Here is a 21,551-nt window from a genome sequence, read left to right as displayed (position 1 = left end):
TGTTAAGCTGGGAGAACACAAACCACTGTGACCAGTTTAGAAAGAGCTGTTTAAGAATAAAATCAACACAAAGAAAGTAGAGTCAAGAGATAGAGAAGACAGATGATCTCCATGTGACACTGTTCTAAACGCTGCATGTAGTCATGCAAGAAGCCAGTCCATCTCTTGATCTTCTTAGGTACACGTGTCAACTGATACTCCTTTTGGCTTATACAAGTTTGAATTTTGTTTCTGTCACTTATAACAAGCAAAATAAACTTTAACATATTGCATATTACTCCATAATAGAGAACTATCATCATTTATTCAATAATTTCCCTTTTGAAACATAGTTAAATGGTTTTCCCTTTTTCCCCCCACTATAAACAACACTGCAACAATTGTCCTTTTGTATTTATGGCACTTAAACTACTACAGGGCAGGAGTATAAGTATATGCGAGCAAATAGCAAGAAAAGATCAGAAACTAACCAAGGTCAAAATTAAGAAGCCCTTTCCTTGCATGCCTGAATGAATCTGGGCTTTATATGGGGAGTCAATGGTGCTATGTGACACAACGAGACAGATGAGATTAGTTTTCTGGAAACCTCCTAGAGAAGCATGCTAAGGTGAACTGGAAGTAGTTATCTGGGGATTAGGAGTAGGAGGATAATGCTGCATTAGTACAGATAAGAGCTAATAAGAGAATCTCCGTGATGGCAGTGCGGAAATGGTTTCAAAATACATCTGTAAGGTACCTAAAATTAACATTAAACCATTAAGATCCAATAAAAAAAAAAACAAAACAAAAATTTGAAACACATACCTAAGGAAAGCTCCTGATGAAGGAATAGCACTAGGTAGTCATTTTGAATCACAAGACTGCTGGACAACACTGCAAAAATTGTCCTTTTGTATTTATGGCACTTAAACTACTACAGGGCAGGAGTATAAGTATATGCGAGCAAATAGCAAGAAAAGATCAGAAACTAACCAAGGTCAAAATTAAGAAGCCCTTTCCTTGCATGCCTGAATGAATCTGGGCTTTATATGGGGAGTCAATGGTGCTATGTGACACAACGAGACAGATGAGATTAGTTTTCTGGAAACCTCCTAGAGAAGCATGCTAAGGTGAACTGGAAGTAGTTATCTGGGGATTAGGAGTAGGAGGATAATGCTGCATTAGTACAGATAAGAGCTAATAAGAGAATCTCCGTGATGGCAGTGCGGAAATGGTTTCAAAATACATCTGTAAGGTACCTAAAATTAACATTAAACCATTAAGATCCAATAAAAAAAAAAACAAAACAAAAATTTGAAACACATACCTAAGGAAAGCTCCTGATGAAGGAATAGCACTAGGTAGTCATTTTGAATCACAAGACTGCTGGGCTAGAAGCATGTTCTTGACTTAGAGACAGCCAGAAATCTACTGTCTAACCAGTATGTAGCATTAAATGCTTTGACAAACAGATTTATTTTTTTAGTTGAACCACAGTTCCTTTCTGGAGTCAAAAAGTTTGCCCACCCCTGGTCTAACCTGTATGTAGCATTAAATGCTTTGCCAAACAGATTTATTTTTTTTAGCTGAACCACAGCTCCTTTCTGTAATTTGAAGTGTGCAATACTGAGGTAATAAAGGAGTTATTAACTGGAGCTAAAGCTGAAAGGATACATAAAGAGGAAAGTCATGATGCAGAGTTGAATGTGAAGTCAAGAGAGAGTCAAAGAGCATGATGGACAGCCAGTTCTGCCTCCACCTGGGCAGAATCTGCCCCCGCCCCCCTTTTTCCAGAATCTACTTTAATGCATGTATTTCCTGAGGCCTATCATCTCAAGAGAATGACTTCTTTGCAATAGTAAAGGCCTAACTAAAACAACTTAATTGATTTGTCACGATCTCATTTCTAAAATTAAAATGTAGTAACTGATAGTGAGGAAGATAAAAGAAAGAGGGAAGAATTTTACATGACTAGGGTTCTAGAATGGGAAGAGATGGGAATGTTATTGAGAAAGAGAATATGGTGTGAAGAAGTTGATTTAAATATACAGTGAATTAAGTTTTGGACATTAGAAGTCTGAAATGTCTGGACTATCTGTAAGGACACTGAAATCCACAGCTCAAAAGACTAATACATGGTAGTCTAAGTCACAGAATCATAGCAATAGCAAAAGAGAATCCAAGTGTTCTCTGACAAGTTAGCTGTACAGAGACAAGGCCCTCACTACAATGTGGCCTTGTCCAGTGGAGGAACTGGGCTCTCTGCTCTGAGCCACTGTGTGCTCTTCTGTCCTGGAGCTAGGGCTCCCCACCAGGTGAAAATGAGGCCAGGAAGAGCTCTAGATCTAAGGAAAAAACTGAAAGGATTGAAATCTAAAATTGGCAGCAGATTCATAGTTTCCTGTCTGCCTCTCCCATGAAGTTTTTGTGACCTATAAAATTCTGTACAGAGTATATTTGAGGTTTCTTTGATTTTTCTTATTTTTTGTTTGTTTTTCAACATGACTCTGTTGCCTATGATTATACAGCTAATAAGCAGTACAGCTGGGAATCCTCAGCACCCTCGAGTCACCATATTAGACAGGTTTCCTGGAAATCCCACTGATTTAACCCCAGAGGGTGTATGCATCAGGCCCATTCCATCTTCATTTGGCCTTACCAGATCATTATAGAGAAGGGACACAATCTTACAGTATCTCATCCTGAAGAAAATACCCTGTTTTGAGGTTTCTGAGAAACCTTGCTACTTATAAACTAGTAAGAGAGAGGAGGACACACATCTATTTACCTCTCATACCAATGTTTTACTTTTCATTATTTAGCCAAATTAGGCAAAGTCAAAATACACAACTTGTATTAAAGATTAGGTGAGAATATAAATATGGTTCATCTCAATTATAAAAAAAAATTTACCTTAAACAATTTAGACACAGCAACTGAGATGAAGTTGGAGAGAAGACTTTCATGGGAAGGTGAAGAATTGTTATTCAGAGTTGTTAAAGAGGCAAGCTAAGGATAAATGCAAGTTTCTATACTTTCTTGATACCCTAACAACCCAGTTCTTGGGACTTCTTGGTCTTAACGCTATTTGAATTATCTGATTAAGTGAGTTTCCGATCTTTCACCTTCCTGTCTTCACTCTTTTCCCATTATTTCTCAACCTCCATTTGTTTTTTACACACTGCCAAGTTTTTGCCACCCATGGCTATTGAGTCTACTGACATAATTCTTCAACTTATGTTAAATTCAGGAACTCAGAGTAATTCCTATAGCAAGCGAATAGCAAAACTAAGACTAAAGTCCTTGAGATTCCAAAGCCGATGGTCTCTCTATTACATCACATTGTCTCTAAGGTTCAATTAATCATGAGTTTATGTCATGCTAAGTGGGAAAAAGTAAAACTGACCAAATAATGTCACAGATGAGTTCTCAAAAGACAGAATGAAGCAGAAAGAAAAAACAATGGAAGGGGAAGCAATGCAAGCATCATACCTATTGTTAAGAAGGAGTTCACATCATTTCCATAAAAGCTTTCTCGGAACTAGCTTTAACTGAAGACAGCATGAATAAACAATCAATTTTCTAAGCTGTCACCTATACTGTCTTTAGAGAAATTTCCCACAGCTTCTCTGAATTATTTGTTAAATCACACTGATGCTGTCTTATACAGCATATTACTAAAAATTCTCAGAAAGACACTTAAAAATTCATTTCTGCTTTTAAAAAAAAGTCAGATTATTATGTTGTGGATATAGTTTACTCAGAATACACCTGAAAACAGAAGATTCTTTATGATTTTTTTACTCTTGGTAATTACTCCACTGTAGGTAGTATAAAAAATTGATGTAGAGCCCAGGTGGTGTGGCTCAGTGGTTGAACCAGGAGGTCACGATTGGATTCCGGTCAGGGCACATGCCTGGGTTGTGGGCTCGATCCCCAGTAAGAGGTGTGCAGAAGGCAGCCGATTAATGATTATCTCTCATCATTGATGTTTCTATCTCTCTCTCTCTCCTTTCCTCTCTGAAATCAATAAAAACATTTTTTTTAAACTGATGTAGGAAAAAGAAGCCAATATAAAATAGGTAGTATAAAAAGCAATTTCTAATACATTCAGCATCATTTTGGGGCAGGATGGCTATTTACCCAGCTATATTCTCCCAGGTAAACTTGTTTTCAATTCTAGTAAAGTCAAATGGGGAAAACCAAACTTGCTGTCTCTCTACATTTGCTATCATTTTAAAAAATTCTGTTAAGAGAAACTACAACGTAGTATTTCTTACCTTCGTGCAACATAATAAAATATAGGATTCCCAGCTTTGGAAGTCCCAGCTTGGTAGAAAATATTTAATGTTTTCAAAGCCTTGAACTCCTCTTTTTCATGTACTTGATGCCTGCAAGAAAAAAAAAAAGAACAGAGTGAGTCATAGGCTTTATATTGTCCATTGAGTACTTAGGAAAATCTACAATCAGACCAATGATAAAATATGCAAAATGACAAAATATTAAGAGAAGTAGATAGGTGTCTTTCTCCCTCTCTCTGAAGGGCAACTTGACAACATGTACCAAAATTTTCAAGGTGTCACTCTTTGAACAACAAAGAGTAGTTCTTAGGACTACCTTAAGAAAACTAGTGGACAAGGATATTTACCATACAATTGTTTTCAATCATGGTATTTTTTTTTCCAGAAAGAAGCTTTTGAGTATTAATTTATTGATTTTTAAGAGTTCAGATTATCAACTCTTTTCTGGTTTATTGATTTTGAATGAGAAAGGCCTTCCTTTGCCCATATTTTCTTCTTCATGGGAGTTGATTCTCACGACTGGTATAAGCATCTTTTTCCAGATAGTTACTCAATTGTATCACCACCATTTATTAACAGTCCATTCTAATCTGCCTGATTCTGAATACCACTTTTATCATATATTAAATTCCCATGTGGATTTATTTCTGAAAAAATCATGATTTATTTTTTATTTATTCTGCTGAACACTCAGTGTGTGTCTTTAACCTGCGATTTATGTCATTCACCAACCTTGGAAAATTCTCATCTGTTGTCTCTTCAAATATTACCTCTTCACTATTCTCTCTAAGCTCTATTTCTGAAACACCAACTAGACACATTGGACCTTCCTATTCTATCATCTAACCTCTGTTAACTTCTTTCATATTTTCCATTTCATTATGTTTCTGCCCTGACTGGGTGCTAGTTCATTTGCTCAGAAATTATCTTCCAGAAAATAAAATAATAATAAAAATTATTTTATTTTTAAAATAACTTATTTTAAAACGTATTTTCTTTTACCTAATATTTCTATGTGTCTTGTATCTGGGGCACGAGAGAGAGGGGAAGTTATATTATCTCATTCCACAATGTTGCTGGTACCAGGTTAACATTTGTTTAATATTAATGGAAACAACCTAGATATCATTTGAAAAGGGCAATAGGTACACATGTGTATAAATGACTGGGAGACTATTTGCCAAATGTTAACTGAATTATCTCTAAGAGGCAAAGTAACAAAAATTTTTAACTTTTTTTTTTAGATTTGTTTTAAATAATTTAATAATTTTTATTTTTATAGTTGAGAAAATTATAAAGCTACCCTCATTTAAAAAAAAGAAAAATGGGTCTTAAAGAGCATTAATGGGAACGTAGAAGAGAGCAATAACAACTAACATTTATTAAAGTATTTTATATATAGTATATCAGACACTGTTCTAAGTATCTTACACATATTAAATCATTTAGTCATCAAAAGCACAGAAGATTGTTTGTAATGGAAGGTAGGGTCTTAGGTAAAAGGAGTAATGACGTTTCCTTAGACAAATAGGTAGGACATCCTAAGAAATACTGAATAAAAAAATAGGTTTATATTTTTGCATTATGTAATTTTCAATAAGGCAAGATGAAAGCTTTGTGTGGAAAATATTCATTTTAATTAATAGGAATAAATATTTGTTACACTGAGAACAATATAACAGAGTTAAACATAAACATTAAGCTAGAAAGGAGATTGTTATGAATTCATACATTTTTCAACAATATCAAAGAATTGAAGTTATGTGTACTGAAAGAACTATGACCTACAGTAACTCCCCCTTATTCCTAGGGTACACGTTCCAAGACCCTCAGTGGATGCCTGAAAACACAAATAGTACCAAACCCTATAAATATATTATTGTTTCTTCCTATACACACATACCTATAATAAAGTTCAGTTTATAAATTAGGCACAGTATGAGAAAAACAATAATAAGTAATAATAAAATAGAACAATTATAATGATATATTATAATAAAACCTATTTGAATGGCTTTGTGTTCATTATTAAGTAAAATAAGGGTACTTGACTATGAGCACTGCAATAGTTTATCTGATGACCAAGACAGCTACTAAGTGACCTACAGGTAGGTAGCATATACAGCGTGGATATACTAAACAAAGGGATGATGCACATCCCAGGAAGGACAGAGCAGGACAGCACGAGATTTCATCTCACTACTCAGAACAGCGCATAATTTAAAACGTATGAATTATTTATTTCAGGAATTTTTCATTTAGTACTTTCAGACTACATTTGACCATAAGTAACTGAAACTGTGGAAAGCTAAACTGTGGACAAGGGAGAGTTACTGTGTATGTAATATGATTAATAACAAACACTTACAATGCAAGGCACATTATATGTAAAATCTTATAGCAATATTGAAGTATACTAATTTTCTGAGTCTCAATTTAAATACTATTAACTTTTAGGAGGGTTCTGAAAAATGTTGCAGTGTGGTATAAAGAGTTCAGCACTTAGAACCAAAGGATCTATGAATTAGATGTGGAATCTTGGGCAAATTAGTTGTTCATTTTGAGCTATATATATTTTTTTAATATTTCAATTACAGTTACATTCAATATTATTCTATATTAGTTTCAGGTGTATAGCATAGTGATTAGATAATCATATACTTTACAAAGTGGTTCCCCAAATATTTCAAGTACCCACCTGACCCCATAAATAGTTACTACAATATTATTGTATTTTCTTTAACTATAGTATGAAAATAATGTTATTCACACTCCTTTATAAGTATTAATGCAAAACACCTCAAAGCAACATGAAAAAGTACTATGCAATTAGATACTATTATTTTAATAAGAAAATCAAAACAAAGCATATTTCAACAATATAAAAGGTAAGAAAAAAGTTAAATCCCAAAACATGGCAATGTAGTTATTGGGTACATCTTTCCTGATAATTCTCTATCAAAAATATAAGCATATCGAACAGCTGGCCTAGTAGTAAAGCTTGCACCTCAACCAAAAAGAAAGCAATCAAGGTGGTACTTTACCTAGTCATAAATTCCTCAAACTTTGAACTGGTAAGATTAAGGCTGGACCAGTGTGTATCTGCCACAGGTTTGTGCTCTGGAGGACCCAGGTATGCAAGAAGTGTTGCCATCTTATCAAAAGGTCGTCTTCCAACAGCTTTGTGATCCCTAGATATAACAAACTGCTTAGAAAAACGGAGCAGTTCACATTTAGCAGTACATATTTCTTAGAGTGTCATTCATTGCCTTTTCTTCCACTGTCAGCTGGGGGTTTCTACTGATTTGTGAATAGCACCAAAAAGATGTCAGGGGTTATAAGTTATACACTGAGACTTCTTAGAAATAGGACCACTCCCAAACTATAAAATTTACATAAACAATTCTTATTTTTCTAGTATTCTTAATCTATTACCATTAAGTGGGCAATTAGTAAGTAAAAGTAACCTTCTGATCCACTTTTTCTCAGGATAAAAATAATCCATGTTATCTCTAATATCATATTTCTGCTTAACCAGGGTTAAATATGGATTTTCAATAACTATTAAATACTTAAAACTATGTAAGAATAACAAGATACTATTTCACAAACATCAAACTGGTAAAAAAAAAAAATGAAATCTGCTAATGCCAAACATTGGTGAGAATGTGTATAAAGAGGTACTCTCATACAGTGCTGGTCAAAGTGTGGATTAGCATGTACACTTTGAAAAGCAATGTGGTGGTATCTAGTAAAGTTGAGACTGTATACCCCAGAATGCTGCAATTATACATCTAGGTAATACACAAGAAAACAAGTATGGAATTCTTTATTATAACACTATTTAAAACAGTGAAAAACAGGAAACAAACATAAGTATCCATCAACTAGGAAATGCAAAAAATAAATTGATGTAGTCAATCAATGAAATATTAACATAAGTTAAATAAGACATATCAAATAGAATATTGCGTGAAGAGACTATATTCAATGTTTCTATAAAATTTGAAAACACACATAAAAATTTTTATATTTATGACATATGTACCTATCATTTATTTTGTCAGTTATATAGAAAGAAAAATCTTTTCCCCCCAAGAAATAAAATATAAAGATCTAAAGTAATACAGCAAAATGAGTGTTAAAGCTAAGTGTAGACATGGATTTCTGTTGTAGTATGTTCTATACTTCTTTTGTATCTGCTCCTCAGATACCAATACTCATTGATCTTCTAGTAAATTTAAACTTCTGTCTCAAAGTACATTATGTATGATAAGTTTGCAAACCACAAAACCCAAAGGGCTAATTTGTTGTTTCTTAGCTTAACATTTTTTTAAAAAAACCTCTGTAGCTTGTTGATCATTTAACATGACTTACCCTTTTGCCTAGATATTTTTAGAAAGTGTCTACATTTCTTTTTCCAAACCATAATTCTAATTCTAAGATGATGCAAAGTAAAAAGCATTATTCATGACCAATAATTTTATTAGTATAAATTTAAATATACTATAGACTTAAACAGAATTTTCAATATGCCCATGACTGGGAAATCTTACCTGTTGCTGGAAAGATACTGGCCAATTTTCTCTTGATTGTTCCAGAGTAGACGATGTAAAGCAAGCACATTGCCATCACTGATGAAGGAAAGACTATGATTTACTGCATCACTTGTAGGGCAATCAGATGCTATATCAAGGAAAAACCTTCAAAAATACAAAATCATTAGAATTTTAAAAACCAGATACACTCATATCTATATGTGAATTAAATTTATATAAAGCAACTTTATGAAGTAACTGAGATTACAAATACTGAGGGCTTATTCACACATGACTGTCATTACACGAGAAAAGGGACAAGGAGAAATTTGGTTTTCTATTTCTGATCCCTGCCTACAGCTTCACAGTAGGCTCTGAAGTCAGACAAAAACAAAGTTTAGATGGATGAGGCTTTGGAGAGAAGCCAGTAACTTACAGATAAGGAAATGGAGGCCCAGACAAGACAAAAGACCTCTCCCAAATCATATCACCTATTAGGCCACAGCCAGGCTCAGGGCCTTGGCTCTCTTAACTTTCTATGAACAATCTGCTAGCTAGACTATGAATCCTGGGCTGACCTTCACTTTTTCCCCAATATGGTTTGCAGTCAAACAATATACCTTTTAAACTCCAATTAGAAAGAAGTTGGTATAAAGTATAATGGAAAAATTGGAAGAGAGTTGCAGAGTCGAGCTTAAACTGTGCATCAGATCAACTAGAGTTGCAGGAAAGGTAGAATTCTGGACATTAACTTGCATTTATAAAGCCTTTTCTCATAAACTATTTCATTTGTTTCTCTAAAATCAACTCAGACAGGCAAATAAAATATAATCCCTAGTTTCAGATAAAACAACAACTCAGAGATAAACAGAAAGCAACTATTTAGTTATGGAGATCTAAAAGACCTCATGTTTTCTAAAATCATAAAAGTTCAACAGTTGTCCAGTTACTCGTGAACAAAATTGTATACATCTGCATTATTTGGTTCAAAGAGTAACGTTTTAGTTCAGATACACTTCCAAGTTGAAGTATCAAAAATATTCTAACATTAAAAAATTGTGACTTTACAGTTATGCATTATCTATATGAACCATTTTGGTTTCAGTTGTTTTTGTGTGTGTGTGTGTGTGTGTTTTTACTAAAAGGAATCTTTTCCTTCTTCCTCTGCTCCATAATGTAGTACCCTTAAATCTTTTATTTTAGTAATATTTCAAAAATCCGTTCAGGTTTTGAAATATGGAAATCACTACCAAATTATAAAGAATATGGATTTACTTCATCACTGTCTTTTAGAGCAAAATAAGATTAACTATGCTCTGGACCTACAGAGGGAAAAGAAAAAACCCTACACAAGTACATGGACTGACTTTAAACTGAAAATATTTGATTCAAACAGAATCAACTAAGTAGCAGGCTGCTTACCTTCGTGCTGCATCAAAGTTGCTTTTCACAAAATCATTAAAATGCCGCATATGCTCTTCTTTTGTGAAGAGAACATGATTGGCAATACTCTGAAGTATCTAAACAATGAAACAACGTAATGAAGAGTCAGATTATTTATTGTATGAAGTCTACACATTTGTATGTTCATTAAAAAACATGAATTTTGTCATCGATATAATTTCTACTGGTGGTTAAAAATCAATTATTCCTCATTCTACAAATACAAGTTGTTTCTATTCTTCCCCAAATATAATTATATATGCATGCAAATATTTACATGCATAAAAATGAATATTAAAATTTTTAATGTATTTTTTAACAAAAAAAATCATACAGTACACATTTTGGTCTCCATTTCAGAATTTCCAGTATGACTATGTGGAAAATATTTTCTAAAATATTTTCTCTTGATAATAATACCTAGGTACCAGTCTAATGAATTCCTTTGTAATATAGACAAAAATAAAACAAAAGCAAAGAAGTGAAAATTATAGGGTGTTTTGAAAATAAACTCAAGAGGAAGCACAGTGAATATGAAACTCTAAAATTGTAGTTGAAAGAGAAATTTAAAACAGATTATCAAAATAATTCTTCACCTTTGACATTAACTTCAAGCCCCTTTCGATTCTAGGTGGTGGCTTTTTATCTAAAATGCCTGCTTCATATGGTGAGACAATGGCAGGATTGATAAATCTGAGGAACATGGCACTTCCTACTGCACCGATGCTGTTCTGAGGGAAACGCTGGCTAACCACCTAAAAACAAGGAGTTGAGAATTGAATATGTGGTTTGAATTAAAACAAGGAAATGGGAAGAAAGAACTCAAAGGTCAAACTTTAAACAAAAGCTCTAATTTCCTTATGAACAACACATTTCTATTTTTTTCCTATTCCCAAAACATCAGTAAATAAAGCTCATCCTTAATTCTTGCCTTCATTTTAAAACATAATAAAGATATCTAAGAAAAAAAGAAAAATCTCATAAGTGAGTTGTGTAGAAGAGGCCTGAAAAAAGGTCTTATTTTTTTTGTTTATAATGCAGGTTTGAAGAGTAACAAAAGCAGACCAAATTTTCACCAAGATTAATAAGACATGATAGTATGGTCAACTCTTAAGACATGGCTAAGTTTTCAACAGCACACCCCTTAAATATCTAATACCTAATAGTAAATACTTACGTTTTGTTGTGTACCACGTATAATTAAATTTCTTGAGCAAAATGCTTTCCATGTACAAAACAAAACTTAATTTTCTTAGATTCCTATCGAGAGAAAAAACTTACTTACAAGTAACATTATTGCCAGTTCCTTTCTTCATCAGAATGCTTTATAATATAAGGACCTATCTATTATTTAAACTATGGAAGAATGGGAATTCTTGGGACATAAAAGAAAAAAGGATCCCACCAGCAGAAAAGAGAACCCCTACGTGTACCTCAATTTATAATTCTGTCAAATATATATATATATACATACATTTACATACATATATACATATACATATACATACACACACACACACACACACACACACACACACACACACATATATATAAAAAAGACTAAGTAACCATTAAGACCGAACGACCATTCGACCAGTCTATATATAATGCATTCAAGAAATGGTTGGCCACACTGGAAAGCAATGTGAGCCCAATATTTTAAATGAATTTATTGTCTCTTTATAAACATTCTACTTTGAAGGTAAAGTAATAGATTAGATTTGGAAAGTTTATAAAACCGGCTCAGCCCCAATAATTGGAAATTTACATTTTTTACAGATACAACCTTTCTTGCTTAGTATGGCTAGCTGCTGCTTAAAGCAAAGCCACTATAATGGCAAAGCCACATCACTCCATTCAGCATTCTGGGATTCCAGGGACGAAGCTGCATTTCAAAGGATACTGGGGGAAATGAGAAAAGGGATTTATGTGCAGAACCTCACATAACTCTGATGTTCTTCACAATGCCTCAATGAAGTAATACATCTCCTATGAATTTACAAGGCCCACTGAATCCAGATTAACTCTGGAAAGAATAAGGATGATTTCATTTCATTCTACTCCCTTTAGTGCTTCAGTGGTATACATTTTAAATGTGTTTTTATTCACTGCCTAAAATCTCAAAATACTTTTCTATCATATCTGATCGGGAATTACTAAAAGTAGAAAATGATATTTTAAGCCAAAGAAAATCTTTGTTAAGAGGTGATAACAAAGGTGAGTTAAACGAATTCTCTCCTTCATTTATGCTATGTATCTTAGAAGCTTTTCTTGTGTTAGAGTACTTGGAGTGACATTGCATGAAGAACCTTACACTTAAATTAGGGGAAACTGGTGAAAGCAGCTAAATATAACAGCCTTAGTAGAATGGCTTTCAAACCGAAATACTGTTTTAGAGTTATTTTTAGCTGAAATACAGTTTTAGAAGTAGAAGTAAGAAGAATATTCAAGTGCTTTCACACTCTAGTACAGTGTTTAACCACTGAAAGAATAGGAACAGGAAAAAATGAACATATAACTACACACAGACAAAATTCTTCACACCGTTTCAGAATATTCAAAGACCACCACAGCTACTGAGAGGTTCTTTTAGAACCCCCCAAATTTAATTTTAAAACAGAAGAAACATGTCAACAAACCTACAAAATTTTAAAGCCTTTAAGGAGTGAGTTAGCAAGAAGAGGATTAAAAACTGTTTTATATTCAACTTCAAATAGGTTGTTGTTGTTATTTTTAAAATCAATATATATTACGTTTAATCAATTAAAATCAATCCTGAAATGGTTTTTAAAAGCTAAAAGATAGTTTGGTTTCCAGAGAACCAGTTAATTTATAAAATACTAACCTGCTATGAAAGTGTCTTTAAAAAATCAATAACTCACATGCACATGGAGAGTTCTTTTTAAATACATTTTGAAAGTAGCTATTTACTGGTTTTCTCTAGGACCGTAGTCGGCAAACTGCAGCTCGCGAGCCACATGCGGCTCTTTGGCCCCTTGAGTGTGGCTCTTCCTAAGCCTTAGGAGTACCCTAATTATGTTAATAACAATGTACCTACCTATATAGTTTAAGTTTAAAAAATTTGGCTCTCAAAAGAAATTTCAATCGTTGTACTGTTGATATTTGGCTCTGTTGACTAATGAGTTTGCCGACCACTGCTCTAGGACAAAGAAGTTTTAACATATGACTCACATTTATACCTGATTTATACTTACTGCTCTAGGACAAAGAAGTTTTAACATATGACTCACATTTATACCTAATACTACTCAGTCTCAGAATTTAATGAAAATTTGAGTAAATTACTTCCTAAAAAGAGAATATACAAAAGTACTACACATTCACTATCTTCTACATCTCCAAAAATAATTCATTTCAAAACTCAAAGAATCCACACATCAGAAACACACATTATTTCATGTATCATCTAATTATGTATCTCACTGATGATAGTATCACTAGATTTTAAAACTAAAACCTGTTGAAATATAATCAGTATCAATACATATTTCTTTCTTTCACCACTAATTAACACCAATGTAGTTTTATCTCATAATATACATATACTCATTTGTTTTCTTAATCTGTAAAAATCTAATTTGGATTCAAAAGATATTCTGCATAAAGGTCAAAGTTGGGCCAGCGTGTATGCTGGAACCAGTTCTCAGTCAAATGTTGACTTTTTCCCCTTAATGAAAACTGAACTACATGTTACAAATAAATGCAGTCATAAACTATACATCAGCAAGAGGATTGCTACCTCTACATATTTAATTACCTGAGTTAGGGAGGCAATTAACTTCTCAATTATACATTATATATTTGAGTATAAAAAACAATTTCCTATAACACAACTATACAGCTACATAGCAGAAACCAGAATCTTCTCTATATATTTTATATATTCCCATCCATGATAAACATACCCCAAAAGAAAGCTTGCTTTTAAAATATCATTAGATTCTGTTAAGCCATAACTCCATAAATCAGCATTTTAAATTTATATTGACTATACTGTCTTCATACGTTGGAACATGTTCTAAAATATCTCAAATTACCAATTATATCCCCTTTGTTTCCATGAGGACCTCATATCACCTGTGCTGAGAAACACATTCCAAAATTGGTGTCACTCAAGACACTTAAACAAAAAAATCTGAAAATAACACTAGTAGGGAAAAAAAAACACACATTTCAAGGAACAATTTTAGACAAATCTTAATAAATAAAGTAATGTTAGGAAGGCTAAAAAACATGCTCTAGATAGAAACACAGAAAGCCTGAATTTTAATTTATGTGATACACTACACAATGGCATTAGTAAAACACTAAACAAGAGTGTTAGAAACAGCAAATTAATTTCAACAATGATGGTGTATATTATGTTAAGCCCATGTATGCTGAGAATTAGAAGGCGGAAGCATTAGAAAGAAATGTTTTTATTAAGCAAGATAGCCATCCAACCCAATTCATTTTCTCACAGCTGGTCAAATTTACTTAACATAAAGTGAATACTGAATGGATATGAAAGCATATGTTTCCAAATTTTAATTTAGTTCTAAATTTAAAACAGAAATTTATTATTATATGGAAAGCTTAAACACAGAATGAAAGATGAAACCAGATATATACTCTAAATTATACCTTTTTAAGCTAACTACCTACATGGCTCCTAAAGGTTTCCTTTACCTATTTCTCTAGAATTATTAGATTATATGTACAAATATAGTGCCTGCTGAATAAGTCATACTGACAGATAATGGCAAATTTTAAATGAACGCATGTTGTATTTTGGACAAATTTCACTCATTGGAAAAAAATAATCTTGATTACCCTAATTTTCTTCCTTTTAAATTAGGCAAATTCATAGTAGCAGGAAGTATATTCATATCATGTTTGCAAAATGAGGTATTTCTCTACAAATATAGACTCAATGAGTTTTCCTTAATTTCAAAAGTAGTATGTTCTCAGTTCCAATAGTTTAATAGTGATTTTCTCTAAGGTAAAAGTGGTTTTTAAGATTTTTATAATCTAAGCACAAATATCTAAATTCTGGCTGGGATGGTCTAGATAAAAATATCAAAAGTAAAAATTAAAATTTAGCAACTTTTAGATAAATTTAGAAAGTGATACTTCCCCTCCATATACTTCTATCAATTAAAAAAATCTTTCATTTCTAGAAAAAGAAACCACTCACATCACTTCAAATAAGAAGCAAGAATGAAGAGAGTCAGCATTTCCTAAGGCCTTGAAATTAAGTTTCTTTTGCATTCATTTACAATTTTTAAAAATAACAATAATAAAATTAAACCAGAGATATCCAATGTAACAAATGCCCCCAAAATGCCTTTGGGATAAATCAAACCAAAGGAACACAGAGAATGTTTCAATGTAACTTAATTCCAGGGTTAATTGAAATGAAAGCTATTTTGTGCCAGAATTAGTAGAATGATTTTACAGTGGAGGTCAAATAGGCTGAAGTGAAGATGTTCTTAACAAACAGCAAAAGATTTTGGTTTTGCTTTGAAAGAAACAGCTAATAAAAAGTTCTCCAAACTTACTGATTTTTTGTTTTCCTTTTTTTCTTTTACTGTAGCTTTATTCAGTAGGGAGTGGCAAGTTGCCTACAGAACAGAGATGAGCACAAACAAGTCACAGCACCAACTACATACAGCAACAAAAACAATGTTGGCTTGTACATAAAATTACACGATCAATGTAACACAAATGGAATCAACAAAAAATTATAAATCAACTGAATTTAGAGGGATGAATTTTATTTCTGGATTTAAATTTTTAATACATTTTTAAGCCAAAGCACTAAATAAAGAGCAAGAAATGTTGAGATAATCATATCTACTATTTCTGGCTATAAATCATAGAAAAGCTCTCCCCAAGTGGATTTGAGGATATTTATATTTACATTTCAGTTAATTCCTAGCTTTTGATAAATTTTATAGGAAATGTTGATTACAAATAGATCACACAATTAAAACATGTCTACATGATTTTTTTTCTTGATATAAAATACTTCTCTGTGTATCCTTCAATTGACTTAAAGTTCTTTTTTCAATAGCTGATATTTAATTTAAAGTCTACTGATTAAAAATAAACATTGAATGACTAAATATAATAGAAAGATTCACTTTAGAGATTCTGAATTAAAAAATCTCTCTAAGAAATATTACTCTTAAAATTTCACATTTTTCTGTTTCTAGGCTACTTCCTAAAATAGTTCTAACCAGAGAAGGTTAAAAGCTCTGCAACATCTGGGAGAAGAATGTTATCAGCTCAACTAGAAATAAGCATTAATTAATATTAAAGTGAAGAAACTGCAGAGAAAATTATAGAATAAAATTGTAAGGCTACTTAAAACTTTTTACATATTTGACCATTTATCAGAAGGCCTTAAAAAATAAACCCAAAAGAAAAAACCATCAAAACCCACAGAGACATATTGGTTTAATCTCTCAAAGCTTCTACTAGGTCCGTGGTTGGCAAACTGTGGCTCCCAAGCCACATGCGGCTCTTTGGCCCCTTGAGTGTGGCTCTTCCTAAGCCTTAGGAGTACCCTAATTAAGTTAATAACAATGTACCTACCTATATAGTTTAAGTTTAAAATTTGGCTCTCAAAAGAAATTTCAATCGTTGTACTGTTGATATTTGGCTCTGTTGACTAATGAGTTTGCCGACCACTGTACTAGGTCAAAGAGTTATTTTTAAATTAAAATACTCCTGATTGGACTAGACCAGGCACAACAATTACTTTAAAAATATTTTAAAAACCAAATTAGAATTATGTAATCCACCATACATGGCATTTTATTCTAAAAATTATGTGCATTCAATACCATAACCCATAATAACTTAGGCTTAAAGTTACTTTGACATTTGCTCATCCATCTGTACATACATCCACCCAAATAGTAGTTGTGCATCTACATGCTAGATACCATTCTAGGCATTGGGAGGCAGCAGTAAAATAGGAAGACACCGTCCTTTTCTTATGGAGCTTTGGTACATACAAACCTTAGACTACCTACAAAGCCAATAGTAACTAAACATATCATAAAAAATGCAGTTTTATACACTTTTTAAAATTATGGTATGTAACTATCATTTATTGCGTTAAAAATCTGTGTAAACTACTTCTGTTTGGAGAAGCAGATTTACTGAGAAAAGATAATATTTAGAATTATAATATTTAGCTCTTTCTCAGAATGTTCTCACCATAATTTAAGAATATCTATTCTGGAAATTATTTTCTCATTATTCCAAAACTATCAGGAAGAAAAGTGTAAATACACAAGAAAATGCTTTAATTATAAATCTACACTGTTCACAGTTATCTGGCTCTTCTCATGTAACCTTAACCCAGTCTACTAAGCAAGAAAGCATATAAGAGATCTGGTTAAAGCATGACTTGGAAAAGGCTTAACGGTCAAAAATATGAACTCAATTAAAAAGAGCAAAAGCTCAGAGAAGTTTATTAGGTAGCAATAATTCTCACTTAGCTTTCAAAATTTCCCCAGTAGGTCTCAAAGCAGGAACCATGTTTATTGTAGGGGGAAAAACAACAACAAAAAACAATCGACTACTATTCCTCCCAACAGACCATAAAAGTACAAAGATACCATTATGTTACTGCCAAAGTCAAAAGGGCAGGAAAAAGCCAAAAGAGGGAAGATGAATAAAAGTAAAAGAACAAACTAAGGGGAAAACTACATTTGGAAGGAGATTCAATGGAAGAATATCTTAAGATCAAAGCTTTTATTCCTATCTTTATTTTTAACTAGTAAATGTAAATTGTCTGTTACTAGTCACTTTTAAAAAGCAACTTATTTATAAATAACATAGTATACCTTTGCTCCATAGCACTCAATATTCCAACAAGTGTACCCAATACTTCAAAAAATTCACTGACACAACATTTAAATAGTATTCTTAAAGAGAATAATTTTATGTGCAATTTAAATATGGTAATTCAGGTCTATTATAACACAGGGTATTTTATTATGGACTGCTTTAAAAAACACAACACATAGTGTTTAATAAGCCACCAATTATCACCTGCCTCTATTTTCTGAATTATTTTCACTATTATCCTTCCTTGCTAACTATGAAAGCTACCTAGAATCTTGCTTACTTGGGTGGGACGAATCAGGGAATTTATTCCTCCATTAAATATTTCCTAAGGACTCACTAAGTGCTAAGCCCTGTTCCTGTCACCTTATCAGAAGCATGGTCTTAAATTGGACTCCAAGTTTGCTGATGATACAAAAAGCATGTTTTCTTTTAGGATAACGACTACATAAAGAATGTACACTGAAATCTACTAGAACATGTAATCAAATAGGTAGTCAATACTATTAACTAGCAAAAGTCAAAGTCACTGCAACTTTAGAAATTCATTTGCTCTCTGAAAAGAGTTACTACTAGGCCAGTGATGGCGAACCTTTTGAGCTTGGCGTGTCAGCATTTTGAAAAATCCTAACTTAACTCTGGTGCCGTGTCACATATAGAAATTTTTTGATATTTGCAACCATAGTAAAACAAAGATGTATATTTTTGATATTTATTTTATATATTTAAATGCCATTTAACAAAGAAAAATCAACCAAAAAAATGAGTTCGCGTGTCATAGGTTCGCCATCACTGTACTAGGCCAACAAGAAGTTGACCCGGACTATTTTTTATATGTGTGCCCTATGTCTTATCTGTTTTTCAAACAGAATTACTGAATTAGATTTAAAGCTAAATCTGAATAATGCCCAAGAGAGGCTATTATTCACTGTATTAAGCTGTATTCTTGTCATAACTATACCACACTCTATTCTGAGATTTAACTATCTGAAAAAATTATGTGGGATTCTCCTAAGCTTCCTTGAACTATTTTGAAAAGGCAGAAAAAGTCAGGATAAGTTGAGAGTTTTAATGCTAAGTATGCTTTACCATCTATAATAATAAAAGTGTAATATGAAAATCGACAGAACGACCGAATAGCAGAACGACCGTCTGAATGATCTTCCAGACGACCACACTATGACACGCACTGGCATGCAGGCAATCGATGGGGGCGGGAGCTCCACGATCACGGAGCCTTGGCCAGGTGGGTGGGGCCTCCCTCTGCTGGGTGATCGATCGAGGAGCCCCGTGATTGATCACGCCACAAATGGAGGCCCAGGCCAGCTGGCTGGCAGCCACAGAGGGAGGCCCAGACCACCAGCCAGCGACGCTGTGGCGGGTGTGCAGGGCCGGCCAGCGATCACCCCACAGAGGGAGGGCCCAGGCCAGTCAAACAATCGCACCCCACGCCTGTTGCCCACAGAGGGAGGCGACCGGTGACGGGGAGAAAGGCAGCGCTGCACAGATGGCAAGCAGTGTTGGGGGCGGGGCCAGCCAGGGGAAGGAAAGCTCCGATAGGCCCTGATCACTGGCCAGGCCTAGGGACCCTACCCAAGGGGTCCCGGATTGCGAGAGGGTGCAGGCCGAGCTGAGGGACAACCTCCCTCCCGCCTCCATGCATAAATTTTGTGCACTAGGCCTCTAGACCTATATAATAAAAGTCTAATATGCAAATTGTTCCCTTGACTGGGAGCTCAACTGGGAGTTTTACCAGGGGGTGGGGCCGGTTGGCCAACCGCCTGTGGCCTCTCCCCCCTGGCCGATGGCCTGGGGAAGGGAGACCCCGGCTAGCAGCCGCTAGGGACCCTACCCATGCCCAAATTTCATGCACTGGGACTCTAATCTATGTATATGATGAAAATTTTTTATAGATATCACAGATACATCAATATAAATGGGAATGAGGACAATTTTTACACAGAGCGGCCTGAAACAGCTTTTTAAAATGGTAATTCCACTGATCTTGCTAATGTCTCTAAGCAACGACAAAAACAAATGGCTGGGATAACTGCAAAGATAGAAACACAAAGGCATTGGTGTTAGTAAATGCATAATTTCTTTCCCCTATACCCACCCCTGTCCCAAACTCCAAACCCACTAATGTTTCTTCCAGAATCACAGTTTAAACAGGATAAGTGGATTTGTATTAATCTCCCTTGGAGTGAATAATTCCTGAAACTGTATATGCAATTGAAAAACACAGTGGAAACCATAAAAGAACAAATACCTATTTCCTCCAGTAGGGATGACTATGGACATGAGAATCATTACTTGCAGTACTAGTGTGAGAAAGACAAATAATGTGATCTGAATGATGCAATATCTGTAATAATAAAAGTGTAATATGCTAGTTAGACCGGATGTCCTTCTGGACGACCTTCCAAACAAAGCCGGGGCTGCAAGGGAAGCCCAAGTCCCGGGTGCCTGCCAGTGGCTGGGGGGAAGCCCGGGTCCCAGGGGCCAGAGGGAAGCCAGTGCTGGCAGCCGGAGGAAGGGAGGCCTAGTATTGTACAAATTTCATGCATTGGGCCTCTAGTATTTTATAAGTAGCATTCTACATAAAATAAACAAATTGTTCTATCCTGGGAAAACCTGCCACAAACATATTACATGCCCCTCCCCAGTATTATTGAGAAATAACTGACATACATCACTGTATAAGTTTAAGGCATACAGCATAATGGTTTGATTTAGGTTCAACTAACATTCATCTTCTCATACAGATACAATATAAAGAAGGAAAAAAATTTCTCCTTGGGATGAGAACTCTTAGGATTTACTCTCCTTAAAACTCTCCTATATATCATACAGCAGTATTGTCTCAGTCATCATGTTGTGCCTTATATTCCTAGTACTTATTTATCTTATAATTAAACATTTGTACCTTTTGACCACCTTATTCCAATTCCCCCTGACAAGTCTGATCTCTTTATCAGTATTTTTTAGATTCAACAAATAAGTGAGATCATACAGTATCTGTGTTTTCTGACTTATTTCACTTAGTATAATGCCTTCAAGGGCCATCCATGTTATCACAAATGGTAGGATTTCCTCATTTTTTATTGTTGTTTTTTAAAATATATTTTATTGATTTTTACAGAGAGGGAGGGAGAGGGCTAGAGAGTTAGAAACATTGATGAAAGAGAAACATAGATCAGCTGCCTCTTGCACACTCCCCACTGGGGATGTGCCCGTAACCAAGGTACATGTCCTTGACCAGAATCGAACTTGGGACCCTTCAGTCTGAAGGCCGATGCTCTATCCACTGAGCCAAACCGGTTAGGGCCTCATTTTTTATTGCTGATAATATTCCATTTTATTTATATATATATATATATATATATATACACACACACACACACACACACACACACACACACACACA

The 21,551-nt window shown here is 34.0% G+C and overlaps 1 protein-coding gene across 1 annotated transcript in view; it reads right to left on the bottom strand.

Moving 5' to 3' along the window:
• The window catches only part of NF1 (neurofibromin 1), a 327,459-nt gene that overhangs the window by 87,400 nt on the left and 218,508 nt on the right, over nucleotides 1-21,551 (bottom strand). The window contains exons 37-42 of the mRNA XM_014548834.1: nucleotides 15,823-15,885; nucleotides 10,858-11,016; nucleotides 10,241-10,338; nucleotides 8,837-8,983; nucleotides 7,325-7,471; nucleotides 4,260-4,370 (exon numbers count right to left, since the gene is read on the bottom strand). Of these exons, the coding sequence (XP_014404320.1) occupies nucleotides 4,260-4,370; nucleotides 7,325-7,471; nucleotides 8,837-8,983; nucleotides 10,241-10,338; nucleotides 10,858-11,016; nucleotides 15,823-15,885 (725 nt within the window). The remainder of the gene's footprint in view (nucleotides 1-4,259; nucleotides 4,371-7,324; nucleotides 7,472-8,836; nucleotides 8,984-10,240; nucleotides 10,339-10,857; nucleotides 11,017-15,822; nucleotides 15,886-21,551) is intronic.

The sequence above is a fragment of the Myotis brandtii genome, unplaced genomic scaffold (assembly GCF_000412655.1).
Source record: "Myotis brandtii unplaced genomic scaffold, ASM41265v1 scaffold523, whole genome shotgun sequence".
NCBI classification, from domain to species: domain Eukaryota; kingdom Metazoa; phylum Chordata; class Mammalia; order Chiroptera; family Vespertilionidae; genus Myotis; species Myotis brandtii.
This window is presented reverse-complemented; position numbering and strand designations above follow the sequence as displayed.